The sequence below is a fragment of the Gigantopelta aegis genome, chromosome 15, assembly GCF_016097555.1.
Source record: "Gigantopelta aegis isolate Gae_Host chromosome 15, Gae_host_genome, whole genome shotgun sequence".
Classification (NCBI taxonomy): domain Eukaryota; kingdom Metazoa; phylum Mollusca; class Gastropoda; order Neomphalida; family Peltospiridae; genus Gigantopelta; species Gigantopelta aegis.
This window is the reverse complement of record NC_054713.1, coordinates 29,170,871-29,189,103: the sequence shown is the minus strand read 5'-3', so window position 1 is coordinate 29,189,103 and position 18,233 is coordinate 29,170,871. Positions and strand designations below refer to the sequence as shown.

Genomic DNA, 18,233 nt, shown 5'->3' with positions numbered 1-18,233 from the left:
ACAAATAAAACAGTTGCCATGCCTGAAAAATACAAATAAAACAATTGCCATGCCTGAAAAATACAAATAAAACAACTGCCATGCCTGAAAAATACAAATAAAACAACTGCCATGCCTGAAAAATACAAATAAAACAACTGCCATGCCTGAAAAATACAAATAAAACAACTGCCATGCCTGAAAAATACAAATAAAACAACTGCCATGCCTGAAAAATACAAATAAAACAATTGCCACGCCTGAAAAATACAAATAAAACAATTGCCACGCCTGAAAAATACAAATAAAACAATTGCCACGCCTGAAAAATACAAATAAAACAATTGCCACGCCTGAAAAATACAAATAAAACAATTGCCACGCCTGAAAAGTACAAATAAAACAATTGCCACGCCTGAAAAGTACAAATAAAACAATTGCCACGCCTGAAAAGTACAAATAAAACAATTGCCACGCCTGAAAAGTACAAATAAAACAATTGCCACGCCTGAAAAGTACAAATAAAACAATTGCCACGCCTGAAAAGTACAAATAAAACAATTGCCACGCCTGAAAAGTACAAATAAAACAATTGCCACGCCTGAAAAGTACAAATAAAACAATTGCCACGCCTGAAAAATACAAATAAAACAACTGCCACGCCTGAAAAGTACAAATAAAACAACTGCCACGCCTGAAAAGTACAAATAAAACAATTGCCACGCCTGAAAAATACAAATAAAACAATTGCCATGCCTGAAAAATACAAATAAAACAATTGCCATGCCTGAAAAGTACAAATAAAACAATTGCCATGCCTGAAAAATACAAATAAAACAATTGCCATGCCTGAAAAATACAAATAAAACAATTGCCATGCCTGAAAAGTACAAATAAAACAATTGCCATGCCTGAAAAATACAAATAAAACAATGGCAAAAACTGCATCAGTTCATATAAAACAATTGCCATGCCTGAAAAATACAAATAAAACAGTTGCAAAAACTACATCAGTTCATATAAAACAATTGCCATGCCTGAAAAATACAAATAAAACAATGGCAAAAACTGCATCAGTTCATATAAAACAATTGCCATGCCTGAAAAATACAAATAAAACAGTTGCAAAAACTACATCAGTTCACATAAAACAATTGCCATGCCTGAAAAATACAAATAAAACAATTGCAAAAACTACATCAGTTCATATAAAACAAATATAAAATATATAAAGATTAAAAAAAGGGAAAATTAAAAAATTTCAGATTATAGGCCAGATTTTGTTTATCCACTGATTATGGGTAGCAGTATACCACATTCCATGTCACCAGGTCAAAGTTCGAAGTGCATCTAACTTTGAATGTCACATTAAATGAGACTGTGCCTGCCAATGACACCATTTGCTGTCATAAAGGGTGGGACGTAGCACAGTGGTACGGCGCTTGTCTGATGCATAGTCAGTCTGGGATCAATCCCTGTCTGTGGGCTCATTGCGCTATTTCTCGTTCCTGCCAATGCATCACAAGTGGTATGTCAAAAGCTGTGGTATGTGCTATTCTATCCTGTATCAAAATTTCCACCACCTCGGGTGTACTTTTTCTATCCCACATGACCACATATGATGGAGTCTACGAGTTTTACCTCCATGTGAGAGTCGTTCTTCTGAGCGGCGGCTTCAAACAGCAGCACGGCATTGGGCACGTCTCCTTGTTCCAGCTTCTTGATGCCTTCCTCAAACGGGTTCGGGTGATCCATCAGTGGGTTGTTCTCCTCAAACCGGTACTCCTGTCAACAAATTACACACAAACTGGTATTCCTGTCAACAAATTACACACAAACCGGTACTCCTGTCAACAAATTACACACAAACTGGTATTCCTGTCAACAAATTACACACAAACCTGTACTCCTGTCAACAAATTACACACAAACTGGTATTCCTGTCAACAAATTACACACAAACCTGTACTCCTGTCAACAAATTACACACAGGCTGGTACTCCTGTCAACAAATTACACACAAACCTGTACTCCTGTCAACAAATTACACACAAACCGATACTCCTGCCAACAAATTACACACAAACTGGTACTCCTGTCAACAAATTACACACAGGCCGGTACTCCTGTCAACAAATTACACACAAACCGATACTCCTGTTAACAAATTACACACACACTGGTACTCCTGTCAACAAATTACACACAAACTGAGTATTGTCAACAAATTACACACAAAGTGGTACTCCTGTCAACAAATTACACACAAACCGATACTCCTGTCAACAAATTACACACAAACTGGTACTCCTGTCAACAAATTACACACAGGCCGGTACTCCTGTCAACAAATTACACACGAACCCGTACTCCTGTCAACAAATTACACACAAACTGGTATTCCTGTCAACAAATTACACACAAACCTGTACTCCTGTCAACAAATTACACACAAACTGGTATTCCTGTCAACAAATTACACACAAACCTGTACTCCTGTCAACAAATTACACACAAACCGATACTCCTGTCAACAAATTACACACAAACTGGTACTCCTGTCAACAAATTACACACAGGCCGGTACTCCTGTCAACAAATTACACACAAACCGATACTCCTGTCAACAAATTACACACAAACTGGTACTCCTGTCAACAAATTACACACAAACCTGTACTCCTGTCAACAAATTACACACAAACCGATACTCCTGTCAACAAATTACACACAGGCTGGTACTCCTGTCAACAAATTACACACAAACTGGTACTCCTGTCAACAAATTACACACAAACCTGTACTCCTGTCAACAAATTACACACAAACCGATACTCCTGTCAACAAATTACACACAAACTGGTACTCCTGTCAACAAATTACACACAAACCTGTACTCCTGTCAACAAATTACACACAAACCGATACTCCTGTCAACAAATTACACACAGGCTGGTACTCCTGTCAACAAATTACACACAAACCTGTACTCCTGTCAACAAATTACACACAAACCGATACTCCTGTCAACAAATTACACACAAACTGGTATTCCTGTCAACAAATTACACACAGGCCGGTACTCCTGTCAACAAATTACACACGAACCCGTACTCCTGTCAACAAATTACACACAAACTGGTATTCCTGTCAACAAATTACACACAAACCTGTACTCCTGTCAACAAATTACACACAAACTGGTATTCCTGTCAACAAATTACACACAAACCGATACTCCTGTCAACAAATTACACACAAACTGGTACTCCTGTCAACAAATTACACACAGGCCGGTACTCCTGTCAACAAATTACACACAAACCGATACTCCTGTCAACAAATTACACACAAACTGGTACTCCTGTCAACAAATTACACACAAACCTGTACTCCTGTCAACAAATTACACACAAACCGATACTCCTGTCAACAAATTACACACAGGCCGGTACTCCTGTCAACAAATTACACACGAACCCGTACTCCTGTCAACAAATTACACACAAACTGGTATTCCTGTCAACAAATTACACACAAACCTGTACTCCTGTCAACAAATTACACACAAACTGGTATTCCTGTCAACAAATTACACACAAACCGATACTCCTGTCAACAAATTACACACAGGCTGGTACTCCTGTCAACAAATTACACACAAACCTGTACTCCTGTCAACAAATTACACACAAACCGATACTCCTGTCAACAAATTACACACAAACTGGTATTCCTGTCAACAAATTACACACAGGCCGGTACTCCTGTCAACAAATTACACACGAACCCGTACTCCTGTCAACAAATTACACACAAACTGGTATTCCTGTCAACAAATTACACACAAACCTGTACTCCTGTCAACAAATTACACACAAACTGGTATTCCTGTCAACAAATTACACACAAACCGATACTCCTGTCAACAAATTACACACAAACTGGTACTCCTGTCAACAAATTACACACAGGCCGGTACTCCTGTCAACAAATTACACACAAACCGATACTCCTGTCAACAAATTACACACAAACTGGTACTCCTGTCAACAAATTACACACAAACCTGTACTCCTGTCAACAAATTACACACAAACCGATACTCCTGTCAACAAATTACACACAGGCCGGTACTCCTGTCAACAAATTACACACGAACCCGTACTCCTGTCAACAAATTACACACAAACTGGTATTCCTGTCAACAAATTACACACAAACCTGTACTCCTGTCAACAAATTACACACAAACTGGTATTCCTGTCAACAAATTACACACAAACCTGTACTCCTGTCAACAAATTACACACAGGCTGGTACTCCTGTCAACAAATTACACACAGGCTGGTACTCCTGTCAACAAATTACACACAAACCTCCCAAACAAAAATGCATGCTTGCGGCTAGGTTGTTGCAAGGTAGTTACAAGGTTGTTACAAGGTAGTACAAGCAATGCAAGCTATTTGCAAGCTAACATTTAGCTTGCGTAAGGTAGTCAGTATTTCTGCAAGCTTGCCGCATGCATGTTTTCATTTGTGAAAGCATGTGCAAGCTTGCTGCATGCATATCTTCAACTGTACAAGCTTCCCGCAAGCATGTTTTAATTTTTGCTAGCTTGCTGCAAGCATATCTTCAACTGTGCAAGCTTCCCGCAAGCATGTTTTCATTTTGCAAGCTTGCTGCATGCATATCTTCAACTGTGCAAGCTTCCCGCAAGCATGTTTTAATTTTTGTAAGCTTGCTGCATGTATATCTTCAACTGTGAAAGCATGTCTACACTTGTGGAGAAAAAGCTAAGTCCAAATAATTTTCATGGTTATTTTTTTTTAATTCGTAACTTCTCATATGATTTATCAAATTCAGTGGGAACAGTGGCTAAACAACCAAACATACATGTTACAGATTTAGATAGTATTTACAATAATAATTAAAACAAAATTAATATTAATACATACGAATGATAATACAATATGGTTAAAACAGAATCATCTTGTAATAATTGGATTTTCAATTGGCCCCAAAAATAATAACATATGCATGGCCATGAGAGGATGACATGGGCCATGTTTGGTTGAAATTAGTTTGGTGGAATTTGAGAAGATGTTGAAAATGTCTTAGCCAATCAGAGGCCAGGGTGGCCATCTTGGATTTTGAATCAGCCACAAAAATAACAACACTTAGTAAGTCATGAGAGAATCATTTGGACTAAGTTTGATTGAAACCTGCCTGGTGGACCTTGAAAAGAAACAAAAAAATGTCTGTCAATCAGAGGCCAGGGCAGCTATCTTGATTTTAAATCTGCCCGAAAAATAACAAACTTGGTCAGGGCCATGAGAGGATCATTAGGAAGACATATGGTTTAAATTTGCATGGTGGAACTTGAGTAAAAGTTAAAAATGTCTCAGTTATTCAGAGGCCAGGGCAGCCATCTTGGAATTTTTATTGGCCCGAAAAATAACAACACTTGGTCAGGTCTATAAGAGGATCATTTGGACCAAGTTTGGTTGAATCCTGCTTGGTGGAACAGGAGAAAAAAGAAAACAAGAAGAAACAAACAAATGACTTTACACCAGTGTAGATCTCCAGATAGTGGAGGAATATAACATAAAACAAGAAGAAGAAGAATAATATAGGACCATGAGCTTTTTAGCATATTAGTTTAGTCAAGACTATCCCACATAAATGGAACATGTCTATCAGACAGGTAAACTTGTAGCACCTATTTTTTTGTTTTAACTGTTCATGTTTTTCACTTTAAAACCATTGTTGTTTTTTTAAAGAATTATACAAGATGCAAGATGGCTGCCACTGATGCAAGCTTGTAGGTAGATCGTCGCAAGCTTGCAGGAAGCTTGTTGCAAGCTTGCGGGTAGCTCGTCGCAAGCTTGTGGGAAGCTCGTCTCAAGCATGCGGGAAGTTCGTAGCAAGCTTGCAGCAAGGTTGTAAAAAGGTTCCAAATACTAGCTTAAACTGAACAAGCTTGCGGGAAGCTCGTCGCAAGGTTGCAACAAGCTTCCCGCAAGCTTGCGGCAAGGTTGTAAAAAGGTTCCAAATACTAGCTTAAACTGAATAAGCTTGCGGGAAGCTCGTCGCAAGCTTGCGGCAAGGTTGTAAAAAGGTTCCAAATACTAGCTTAAACTGAATAAGCTTGCAGGAAGCTCGTCGCAAGCATGCAACAAGCTTGCGGCAAGGTTGCAAGAAGCTCATCGCAAGGTTGCAAGAAGCTCGTCGCAAGGTTGCAAGAAGCTCGTCGCAAGCTTGCGGCAAGGTTGTAAAAAGGTTCCAAATACTAGCTCGAAACGCGGTAGTTACTACCTTGCTGCAAGGTTGTTACCAGCTATTTATTAAGCTTGCAATTTTTGTTTGGGCTGTACTCCTGTCAACAAATTACACACAAACCTGTACTCCTGTCAACAAATTACACACAAACCGATACTCCTGTCAACAAATTACACACAAACTGGTACTCCTGTCAACAAATTACACACAGGCCGGTACTCTTGTTAACAAATTACACACACACTGGTACTCCTGTCAACAAATTACACACAAACTGAGTATTGTCAACAAATTACACACAAAGTGGTACTCCTGTCAACAAATTACACACAAACCTGTACTCCTGTCAACAAGTTACACACAAACCGGTACACCTGTTAACAAATTACACACACACCGGTACTCCTGTCAACAAATTACACACAAAGCGGTACTCCTGTCAACAAATTACAAACAAACCTGTACTTCTGTCAACAAATTACACACAGGCTGGTACTCCTGTCAACAAATTACACACAAACCGGTACTCCTGTCAACAAATTACACACAAACTGATACTCCTGTCAACAAATAACACACAAACCTGTACTCCTGTCAACAAATTACACACAAACCTGTACTCCTTCAACAAATTACACACAAACTGGTACTCCTGTCAACAAATTACACACAAACCTGTATTCCTGTCAACAAATTACACACAAACCGGTACTCCTGTCAACAAATTACACACAAACCTGTACTCCTGTCAACAAATTACACACAAACCGGTACTCATGTCAACAAATTACACACAAACTGGTACTCATGTCAACAAATTACATACAAACTGATACTCCTGTCAACAAATTACACACAAACCTGTATTCCTGTCAAGAAATTACACACAAACCGGTACTCATGTCAACAAATTAGACACAAACCGGTACACACAAACTGAATATTGTCAAAAAATTACACACAAACCGAGTATTGTCAAGAAATTACACACAAACCGAATATTGTCAAGAAATTACACACAAACTGAGTATTGTCAAGACATTACACACAAACCTGTACTCCTGTCGTCAATTTACACACAAAGCATTGTCAAGAAATTACACACAAACTGAGTATTGTTAAGAAATTACACACAAACTGAGTATTGTCAGGACATTACACACAAACTGAGTATTGTCAACAAATTGCAAGACAACTTTTATTATTTTCTCTTTGATGAATACTTACCCTGACCTCAACCAATGGCATATTCCCCTATGTAAGTAGACTGGTCTAATCATCCCAACAGCCAATTACATGGCCTTGTTCTGGTCACATGACTGAAGTGTCCTCCTTTTACTGGAGTGAAGGAGAAAGAAGGTAGTGTCAGTCATTTGACCGGCACACGATACAGAGGACTCACTGAAAGATTTTAGCCTATTAGGATATTCGGACCAGTCTACTTACACAGGGGGAATATGCCATTAGTGAAGTCAGACTGAGATGAAAAACAGCGTACATATCACCTACACTATTCTAAGATTCTAGGATGTTAAAAACAGAGGTTACATTTCATGAAAGGAAAGCAACATTTTTCAAAATTAATCCAGAAGTCTAAAGGAAAATATTCATAGGAAAATCAGAAAACTCACGAAAGTATTGAAAGCGGAAGTAACATACCTTAAAAGGTTCTGATTGGTCGAAATCTGTAAGCCACGGATGACCCCCGCCAACTGCATTAGCTCTGAAAATATTCCATAAATTTCAATTAGTACACTGCATGCATTATATATTATTAAAATGTTTTCAGTTTTGGTTATCTTTTAAAGATTGAAGACATTGGAAAATAGTCACTTGTATCTCATTCAAATGTGAACCTGAATAAAATGTTTTAAAAGTGACCATCTTCCATGAAAGATTTAATCGATGAACTTGTTTTGTTTTTTTCTCTTCTGTCCCATCTAGGCTATCTGAGCTAGTGGAAATCATTAACTGTATTACTATAATATACAGGGCACTAACCAAAGCTTCTGTGAGGGCAGGTGACTTTCTCAAACTTTTGTCAAACACTGTCAATTACCAGAAAACAAACCAAAACTTTAGACAAAAAGGAGTGACCTTTTAAAACCCGATGAAAGTGAATTATGTTAATTTGATTTGCAGAGGTCAGAGGTTACTTATCTACACTGTGTTTGTAGGCATCACATGACAATATTTCTACTTCACTTGACAGATCTATACTATATTTATATACTTGTCAACATCTTCCCAGTTTTTCTGAAGACTTGCCCAGAACTCGTCACCCTCTTGGTTCGTGGAAAATTCGGAAAACTCCTCAGCCCACTTGTCTGTCAAACTCTTATCAGCCTGTGTGAAACCAAAAACAAATCATACAACATTTAAATGATCCTTTTTAGGACTCGACCATAAAAAAGAAGGTTTTTGACACATGTAAAATGCTCACCTAAGACAATTTTGAGCTTGCCTACACAACTCTTACAATTAAGAAAATGTCCACGTCACAAAAGTGTAATTTAAAAAAACCTCTGTCAGGCCTCCCAGCCACTTGTACATATTAAAATATAGGAAATGTAGGAATTTTTTAGGTCAAATATAGGAGTTTTATAGGAAAATTTGGACCGATTATCATGATTATAGGCATTTTACACAGATTTCTAAAGACATTTACATTACTAATGGTATGTTCTTACCTTGCATATGTACACAAGATACCATCTACTACCTCAACAAATATATACCAAGGCTTGCCAGCAGTCCATGCCAATTTCCAGGATACTTTGAAAGTTGGTGCATCTTGTATCAGTAATACATCCTCCTCACCTCATCGGGTGAGCAGGATCTTGATTGGCATTTGATACAGATCTCCCACATTCAAAGCATCTTCTGAATTTCACTGCGAAAATAAACTCAGTAAAATATTTTATTCATCAGCATTTTGGCAAAGCAAATTAGTCATATATAGGAAATGAATCTCAATATAGGAGTTTTATAGGATCCTATAAAAAATATAGGAAATATAGGTGGTCTGGGAGGAGTCTGAATATGGTCCAAGGTGAAAAAGTGCTGTGGAGAATTAGAAACTCCACGGCAATCTAGACGGCATTGCCGACTGCCGTGGGCAATTGCAGGGGTTGCTACAGCAATTTCAAACCAGTCACTTTTTCAACAAATAAACACAAAATTAAAAAGAAAAATTATACCTTCAACCAACGGCAATAATTTTTATCCAGCAGCAAAAGAAATGTCATTGGTAAAAACCGTGACCTATGGCAATTCATATTGTAGCTAGGGCAATTGCTGTTTATGCCACTATTAAGTTTGAACCCTGCTTTTTAAACTAAATTAAAACACATTTCCACTGAATCTCTTGCAAAAATCAGAGCATGCAATTATATTTTATCATTACCTCAGAAACAGTCATTTTAGCAGAAGTGAAAATTACACTGGACAAAAATTCCAGAAAACATTGCATGGGGTTAATGTCAGCTTTTTAAACTTTTTTTTTTAAATAAAAAAACAAGGATCTTTTGAGTAGTGATAAAATTTGGAAAAACCCCCAGAGGGTACAGTTTTCATATCAGAGTATGCGAATGTTTCATACTCTGACCTCAGAAACATTAACTTTTGAGTAATGGTAAAAGTATTTTTCAACACGTTATAGGCCTATAGAAAAAATATATACAGTAAAATCCTGCTAAACCAGACACCCATGGAACTGAGTACAAAGTCCAGTTTTAAGAGCTATCCAGTTTAGAGAGGTATTGGAGAGATATTTAAAAAAATGACAGTAAAAATCATCTGGTTTGAGAGAATTCCAAAAGGTTTGATTTTGATGTTTTTTACTGAATGTACTATTATATTTATAAAAATATGTCCATCAATTTTGATTGTTTTAATTAACCTATTTGCAAATCCCTAAATATCTATGAACCATTAATGGGCTGACACAAACACCTGTCATTATTTCAACTTAGTTGTGAATCTGTGTCTGGAACACATCTGCGGAGAAAATCAGAGTGTGTGCCTAAGACAGACGTGCTTGAACCTTCAGAGGATGTAAACATGTGTCAAATGATTGAGTGACTGATTGACTGATTAGTTTTTAAAGACTGTTTATATCCTACTGGAAAAGTGCATTATATACTCTTCAAAAGAAGAAACGCAAAACCACATTGTCGTAACATTTGGAGAATTGATTTAATTATTGAATGGTGAGTCCGATAATTACCAAATGTTGCAGGATTGTTCACAATTCACTCTAGTCCATTGTGAGTAAGTGATAGGACACACCACCAGGGTCAAGGTCATCTGGAGTCAATACCGGGTGTGGCCTCCGCGTGTGTTGACAACTGCCTGGCACCGCCTGCCCATTGAAGCAACCAGAGTACGGATGACGTCCCGGGGGATGGTGGCCCACTCGGCCTGCAAGGCTGCTGCCAGCTCGGGCAGGGTCTGGGGCTGTGGTTGTCGCTGTCGGAGGCGTCGGTCCAACTCGTCCCATAGATGCTCAATTGGGTTCAAATCCGGTGATATCGATGGCCAAGGAAGGACATTAATGTTGTTGTTCTGTAGGAAAGCCGTTGTGAGACGTGCTGTGTGAGGCCTGGCGTTGTCATGTTGGAACACTGCGTTGGCGTTGGCCATAACTGGAACGATGTGTGGCCGGAGGATCTGGTCAATGTAGCCCTGTGCATTCAGGTTGCCCTGCACGTGGACCAGGTTAGTTCTGCCAGTGTGTGAGATGGCTGCCCACACCATGACACTACCCCCGCCGAATCTGTCCACTTCCTGCACGCAGTTTGCCGCATAACGTTCACCACGACGCCTATACACGCGACATCTTCCATCATGACGTCGGAGCAGAAATCGGGACTCGTCACTGAACCACACCTGTCTCCATCGCAGTTGAGGCCATTGTCGATGAATCTGGCACCACTGCAGTCGGAGTCGACGGTGTTGTGGTGTTAAGATGACACCTCGAACTGGACGTCTGGCACGAATTCCTACCTCACGTAGGCGGTTCCGTACGGTCTGGTCGGATATCCTGCGCAAACCTGGTATTGCTGCGGCTGTGGAGGTGGCAGTAGTCAATCGTTCCCGAAGGTGGCGTACCCGGATGTAGCGGTCCTGCCCGGGGGTAGTGACCCGTGGTCGACCGGATCTAGGGTTGATCCATGTTGCTGGTAACGGTCCCACAGTCTGGAGATGGTGCTTGGGGACACATGGAATGCCCTGGCAACGGCCGTTCTGGATTCGTCTGCGTCTAGTCGGCCGATGGCATTGTTTCTCTGCGGTTCACTGAGACGTGGCATGTCCTGGATTGTCAACTGTCGGCCAGATACAGAGGCCAGGCAAGCGAACACCCTGCACTTTTATACTGTCGGTGTTCATGTTGCACGTGCAGACAACGCACGTGCAGTGGTGACATGGTTTGCACGTGGCTGCGTTTTTGCGAATATTCACATTTTGGAACTTTATTGTACAGTAGCTGCGTTTTATCGAATGTAACCGTGGGAATGTGTTTGGGACATGCAATGACCTTATATTCACAAAGCATGAACCGGTAGGAAACATAAAATCGGAGTTATAACCCATTTGTACCCTTTTGCGTTTCTTTTTTGGAAGAGTATATAATACAGTAATTTGATTAAAGCATTCACACATCAAATATAGGACATCAAAAACTCTGATACTGATTTCACAGACACAGATGATGACAGCTAGTTACATACAGACAACACTCAACACAAAGTATGATTATCTGTCCCAGACAAGTTTCTGAAACCAAACCAACTAATGACCGCTGAAGTGGCAGGCATGCACTTCCACCAGAAGCTTTATCTGCCTAGACTACTGCAAAAGATAATCCTAGACCTTCTGACCTATGTCTAATTTAATAGGCATACATCCAACTACAAGACTAATTATGCTTTTATTCATTCAAATTGCTAAGATTAATGGTTAGTTAAAGAAACATTAGTGTGGCTACATTCACTCAGGAGTGGCTGGAATCTAGCTCAGTCAGCACAGCGCTCGCCTGAGGTGCTTTGGTTGGAAGATTGAACAACTTTGGTAAACCCATTCTCTTATTCTTTTTTCCCATTCCAACCAGTAACCACGGATGGTATATCAAAGGCCATGGTATGTCAAAGGTCCTGTCTGTGGGATAGTGCACTTAAAAAAATCAATTGCTGCTAATAGGAAAATGCTTATATTCAATTACGGCTCAAGCATTTGGGCACATTACTAAAAAATCAGGGAGGTACATGTATGTCCATAACATTAACAGAGATTAATGGTTTGTTAAAGATTCGTCGGTATAGCAACGTTACACCATTCTACCGAGTTGAGCATTCATTTTCAGTAAAAGCCAGTATCGGGATGTGAACCCAATACATTCAGCCTTCAGGCACATTATGAAGCGAATGAATGAATGTTTAACAAGACCCCAGCACACAAAAATACAACAGCTATTTATAAAACGTTGCAACTGTTTTGAAGACTGTACTGAGCGTGCAAGACTGCTGCGAATGGCAACACCACAGACTGAGATGTACGAGAGAATCAAAGTTCTCACCTGCTCCCCAGCAAACTGATGTGCCCAGTCTTCAGATCGCTGCTGGGGCGATTTCTCTAGCACTTTGTTATCCTGTATGGTTATCTCCCCATCACCTATCCTCTTTACAAACTTCATAAACTGTAGAAGAGCACAATCAGTCAGTATACTTGTTTGAACACTAGTTTGAACACATACTTTTACTATTTGATCACTAATTTAACACATATTTGTATTATCTCCCCATCACCTATCCTCTTTACAAACTTCATAAACTGTAGAAGAGCACAATCAGTCAGTATACTTGTTTGAACACTAGTTTGAACACATACTTTTACTATTTGATCACTAATTTAACACATATTTGTATTATCTCCCCATCACATATCATCTTTACAAACTTCATAAACTGTAGAAGAGCACAGTCAGTCAGTATACTTGTTTGAACACTAGTTTGAACACATACTTTTACTATTTGATCACTAATTTAACACATATTTGTATTATCTCCCATATTACCTATCCTCTTTACAAACTTCATAAACTGTAGAAGAGCACAATCAGTCAGTATACTTGTTTGAACACTAGTTTGAACACATACTTTTACTATTTGATCACTAATTTAACACATATTTGTATTATCTCCTATATCACCTATCCTCTTTACAAACTTCATAAACTGTAGAAGAGCACAGTCAGTCAGTATACTTGTTTGAACACTAGTTTGAACACATACTTTTACTATTTGATCACTAATTTAACACATATTTGTATTATCTCCCCATCACATATCATCTTTACAAACTTCATAAACTGTAGAAGAGCACAGTCAGTCAGTATACTTGTTTGAACACTAGTTTTAACATATACTTTTACTATTTGATCACTAATTTAACACATATTTGTATTATCTCCCCATCACCTATCCTCTTTACAAACTTCATAAACTGTAGAAGAGCACAGTCAGTCAGTATACTTGTTTGAACACAAGTTTTAACATATACTTTTACTATTTGATCACTAATTTAACACATGTTTGTATTATCTCCCCATCACATATCCTCTTTACAAACTTCATAAACTGTAGAAGAGCACAATCAGTCAGTATACTTGTTTGAACACTAGTTTGAACACATACTTTTACTATTTGATCACTAATTTAACACATATTTGTATTATCTCCCCATCACATATCATCTTTACAAACTTCAAAAACTGTAGAAGAGCACAATCAGTCAGTATACTTGTTTGAACACTAGTTTGAACACATACTTTTACTATTTGATCACTAATTTAACACATATTTGTATTATCTCCCCATCACCTATCCTCTTTACAAACTTCATAAACTGTAGAAGAGCACAATCAGTCAGTATACTTGTTTGAACACTAGTTTTAACACATACTTTTACTATTTGATCACTAATTTAACACATATTTGTATTATCTCCCATATTACCTATCCTCTTTACAAACTTCATAAACTGTAGAAGAGCACAATCAGTCAGTATACTTGTTTGAACACTAGTTTTAACACATACTTTTACTATTTGATCACTAATTTAACACATATTTGTATTATCTCCCCATCACCTATCCTCTTTACAAACTTCATAAACTGTAGAAGAGCACAATCAGTCAGTATACTTGTTTGAACACTAGTTTTAACATATACTTTTACTATTTGATCACTAATTTAACACATATTTGTATTATCTCCCATATTACCTATCCTCTTTACAAACTTCATAAACTGTAGAAGAGCACAGTCAGTCAGTATACTTGTTTGAACACTAGTTTTAACACATACTTTTACTATTTGATCACTAATTTAACACATATTTGTATTATCTCCCCATCACATATCATCTTTACAAACTTCATAAACTGTAGAAGAGCACAATCAGTCAGTATACTTGTTTGAACACAAGTTTTAACATATACTTTTACTATTTGATCACTAATTTAACACATATTTGTATTATCTCCCCATCACATATCCTCTTTACAAACTTCATAAACTGTAGACGAGCACAGTCAGTCAGTATACTTGTTTGAACACTAGTTTTAACACATACTTTTACTATTTGATCACTAATTTAACACATATTTGTATTATCTCCCATATCACATTTCATCTTTACAAACTTCATAAACTGTAGAAGAGCACAATCAGTCAGTATACTTGTTTGAACACTAGTTTGAACACATACTTTTACTATTTGATCACTAATTTAACACATATTTGTATTATCTCCCATATCACATTTCCTCTTTACAAACTTCATAAACTGTAGAAGAGCACAATCAGTCAGTATACTTGTTTGAACACTAGTTTGAACACATACTTTTACTATTTGATCACTAATTTAACACATATTTGTATTATCTCCCCATCACCTATCCTCTTTACAAACTTCATAAACTGTAGAAGAGCACAATCAGTCAGTATACTTGTTTGAACACTAGTTTTAACATATACTTTTACTATTTGATCACTAATTTAACACATATTTGTATTATCTCCCCATCACGTATCCTCTTTACAAACTTCATAAACTGTAGAAGAGCACAATCAGTCAGTATACTTGTTTGAACACTAGTTTGAACACATACTTTTACTATTTGATCACTAATTTAACACATATTTGTATTATCTCCCCATCACATATCCTCTTTACAAACTTCATAAACTGTAGAAGAGCACAGTCAGTCAGTATACTTGTTTGAACACTAGTTTGAACACATACTTTTACTATTTGATCACTAATTTAACACATATTTGTATTATCTCCCATATCACCTATCCTCTTTACAAACTTCATAAACTGTAGAAGAGCACAATCAGTCAGTATACTTGTTTGAACACTAGTTTGAACATATACTTTTACTATTTGATCACTAATTTAACACATATTTGTATTATCTCCCCATCACATATCCTCTTTACAAACTTCATAAACTGTAGAAGAGCACAATCAGTCAGTATACTTGTTTGAACACTAGTTTTAACATATACTTTTACTATTTGATCACTAATTTAACACATATTTGTATTATCTCCCATATCACATTTCATCTTTACAAACTTCATAAACTGTAGAAGAGCACAATCAGTCAGTATACTTGTTTGAACACTAGTTTTAACATATACTTTTACTATTTGATCACTAATTTAACACATATTTGTATTATCTCCCCATCACATATCCTCTTTACAAACTTCATAAACTGTAGAAGAGCACAATCAGTCAGTATACTTGTTTGAACACTAGTTTTAACATATACTTTTACTATTTGATCACTAATTTAACACATATTTGTATTATCTCCCATATCACATTTCCTCTTTACAAACTTCATAAACTGTAGAAGAGCACAATCAGTCAGTATACTTGTTTGAACACTAGTTTGAACACATACTTTTACTATTTGATCACTAATTTAACACATATTTGTATTATCTCCCCATCACCTATCCTCTTTACAAACTTCATAAACTGTAGAAGAGCACAATCAGTCAGTATACTTGTTTGAACACTAGTTTTAACATATACTTTTACTATTTGATCACTAATTTAACACATATTTGTATTATCTCCCCATCACCTATCCTCTTTACAAACTTCATAAACTGTAGAAGAGCACAATCAGTCAGTATACTTGTTTGAACACTAGTTTGAACACATACTTTTACTATTTGATCACTAATTTAACACATATTTGTATTATCTCCCCATCACATATCCTCTTTACAAACTTCATAAACTGTAGAAGAGCACAGTCAGTCAGTATACTTGTTTGAACACTAGTTTTAACATATACTTTTACTATTTGATCACTAATTTAACACATATTTGTATTATCTCCCATATCACATTTCATCTTTACAAACTTCATAAACTGTAGAAGAGCACAATCAGTCAGTATACTTGTTTGAACACTGGTTTGAACATATACTTTTACTATTTGATCACTAATTTAACACATATTTGTATTATCTCCCCATCACATATCCTCTTTACAAACTTCATAAACTGTAGAAGAGCACAATCAGTCAGTATACTTGTTTGAACACTGGTTTTAACACATACTTTTACTATTTGATCACTAATTTAACACATATTTGTATTATCTCCCCATCACATATCATCTTTACAAACTTCATAAACTGTAGAAGAGCACAATCAGTCAGTATACTTGTTTGAACACTAGTTTGAACACATACTTTTACTATTTGATCACTAATTTAACACATATTTGTATTATCTCCCATATCACCTATCCTCTTTACAAACTTCATAAACTGTAGAAGAGCACAATCAGTCAGTATACTTGTTTGAACACTAGTTTTAACATATACTTTTACTATTTGATCACTAATTTAACACATATTTGTATTATCTCCCATATCACCTATCCTCTTTACAAACTTCATAAACTGTAGAAGAGCACAATCAGTCAGTATACTTGTTTGAACACTAGTTTTAACACATACTTTTACTATTTGATCACTAATTTAACACATATTTGTATTATCTCCCCATCACATATCATCTTTACAAACTTCATAAACTGTAGAAGAGCACAGTCAGTCAGTATACTTGTTTGAACACTAGTTTGAACACATACTTTTACTATTTGATCACTAATTTAACACATATTTGTATTATCTCCCCATCACATATCCTCTTTACAAACTTCATAAACTGTAGAAGAGCACAGTCAGTCAGTATACTTGTTTGAACACTAGTTTTAACATATACTTTTACTATTTGATCACTAATTTAACACATATTTGTATTATCTCCCATATCACATTTCATCTTTACAAACTTCATAAACTGTAGAAGAGCACAATCAGTCAGTATACTTGTTTGAACACTGGTTTGAACATATACTTTTACTATTTGATCACTAATTTAACACATATTTGTATTATCTCCCCATCACATATCCTCTTTACAAACTTCATAAACTGTAGAAGAGCACAATCAGTCAGTATACTTGTTTGAACACTGGTTTTAACACATACTTTTACTATTTGATCACTAATTTAACACATATTTGTATTATCTCCCCATCACATATCATCTTTACAAACTTCATAAACTGTAGAAGAGCACAATCAGTCAGTATACTTGTTTGAACACTAGTTTGAACACATACTTTTACTATTTGATCACTAATTTAACACATATTTGTATTATCTCCCATATCACCTATCCTCTTTACAAACTTCATAAACTGTAGAAGAGCACAATCAGTCAGTATACTTGTTTGAACACTAGTTTGAACACATACTTTTACTATTTGATCACTAATTTAACACATATTTGTATTATCTCCCATATCACCTATCCTCTTTACAAACTTCATAAACTGTAGAAGAGCACAATCAGTCAGTATACTTGTT

General features: G+C 36.7%; 1 protein-coding gene across 3 annotated transcripts in view; it reads right to left on the bottom strand.

Annotated features, from left to right (window-relative positions):
* The window catches only part of LOC121390099 (peroxisomal targeting signal 1 receptor-like), a 47,911-nt gene that overhangs the window by 9,340 nt on the left and 20,338 nt on the right, over positions 1 to 18,233 (bottom strand). For 2 of the 3 annotated variants that reach the window (XM_041521820.1, XM_041521821.1), the window contains exons 8-11: positions 12,839 to 12,958; positions 8,495 to 8,607; positions 7,921 to 7,984; positions 1,621 to 1,764 (exon numbers count right to left, since the gene is read on the bottom strand). In XM_041521820.1, coding sequence (XP_041377754.1) covers positions 1,621 to 1,764; positions 7,921 to 7,984; positions 8,495 to 8,607; positions 12,839 to 12,958 — 441 coding nt within the window. The remainder of the gene's footprint in view (positions 1 to 1,620; positions 1,765 to 7,920; positions 7,985 to 8,494; positions 8,608 to 12,838; positions 12,959 to 18,233) is intronic. The other variant, XM_041521822.1, reaches the window with a different exon arrangement.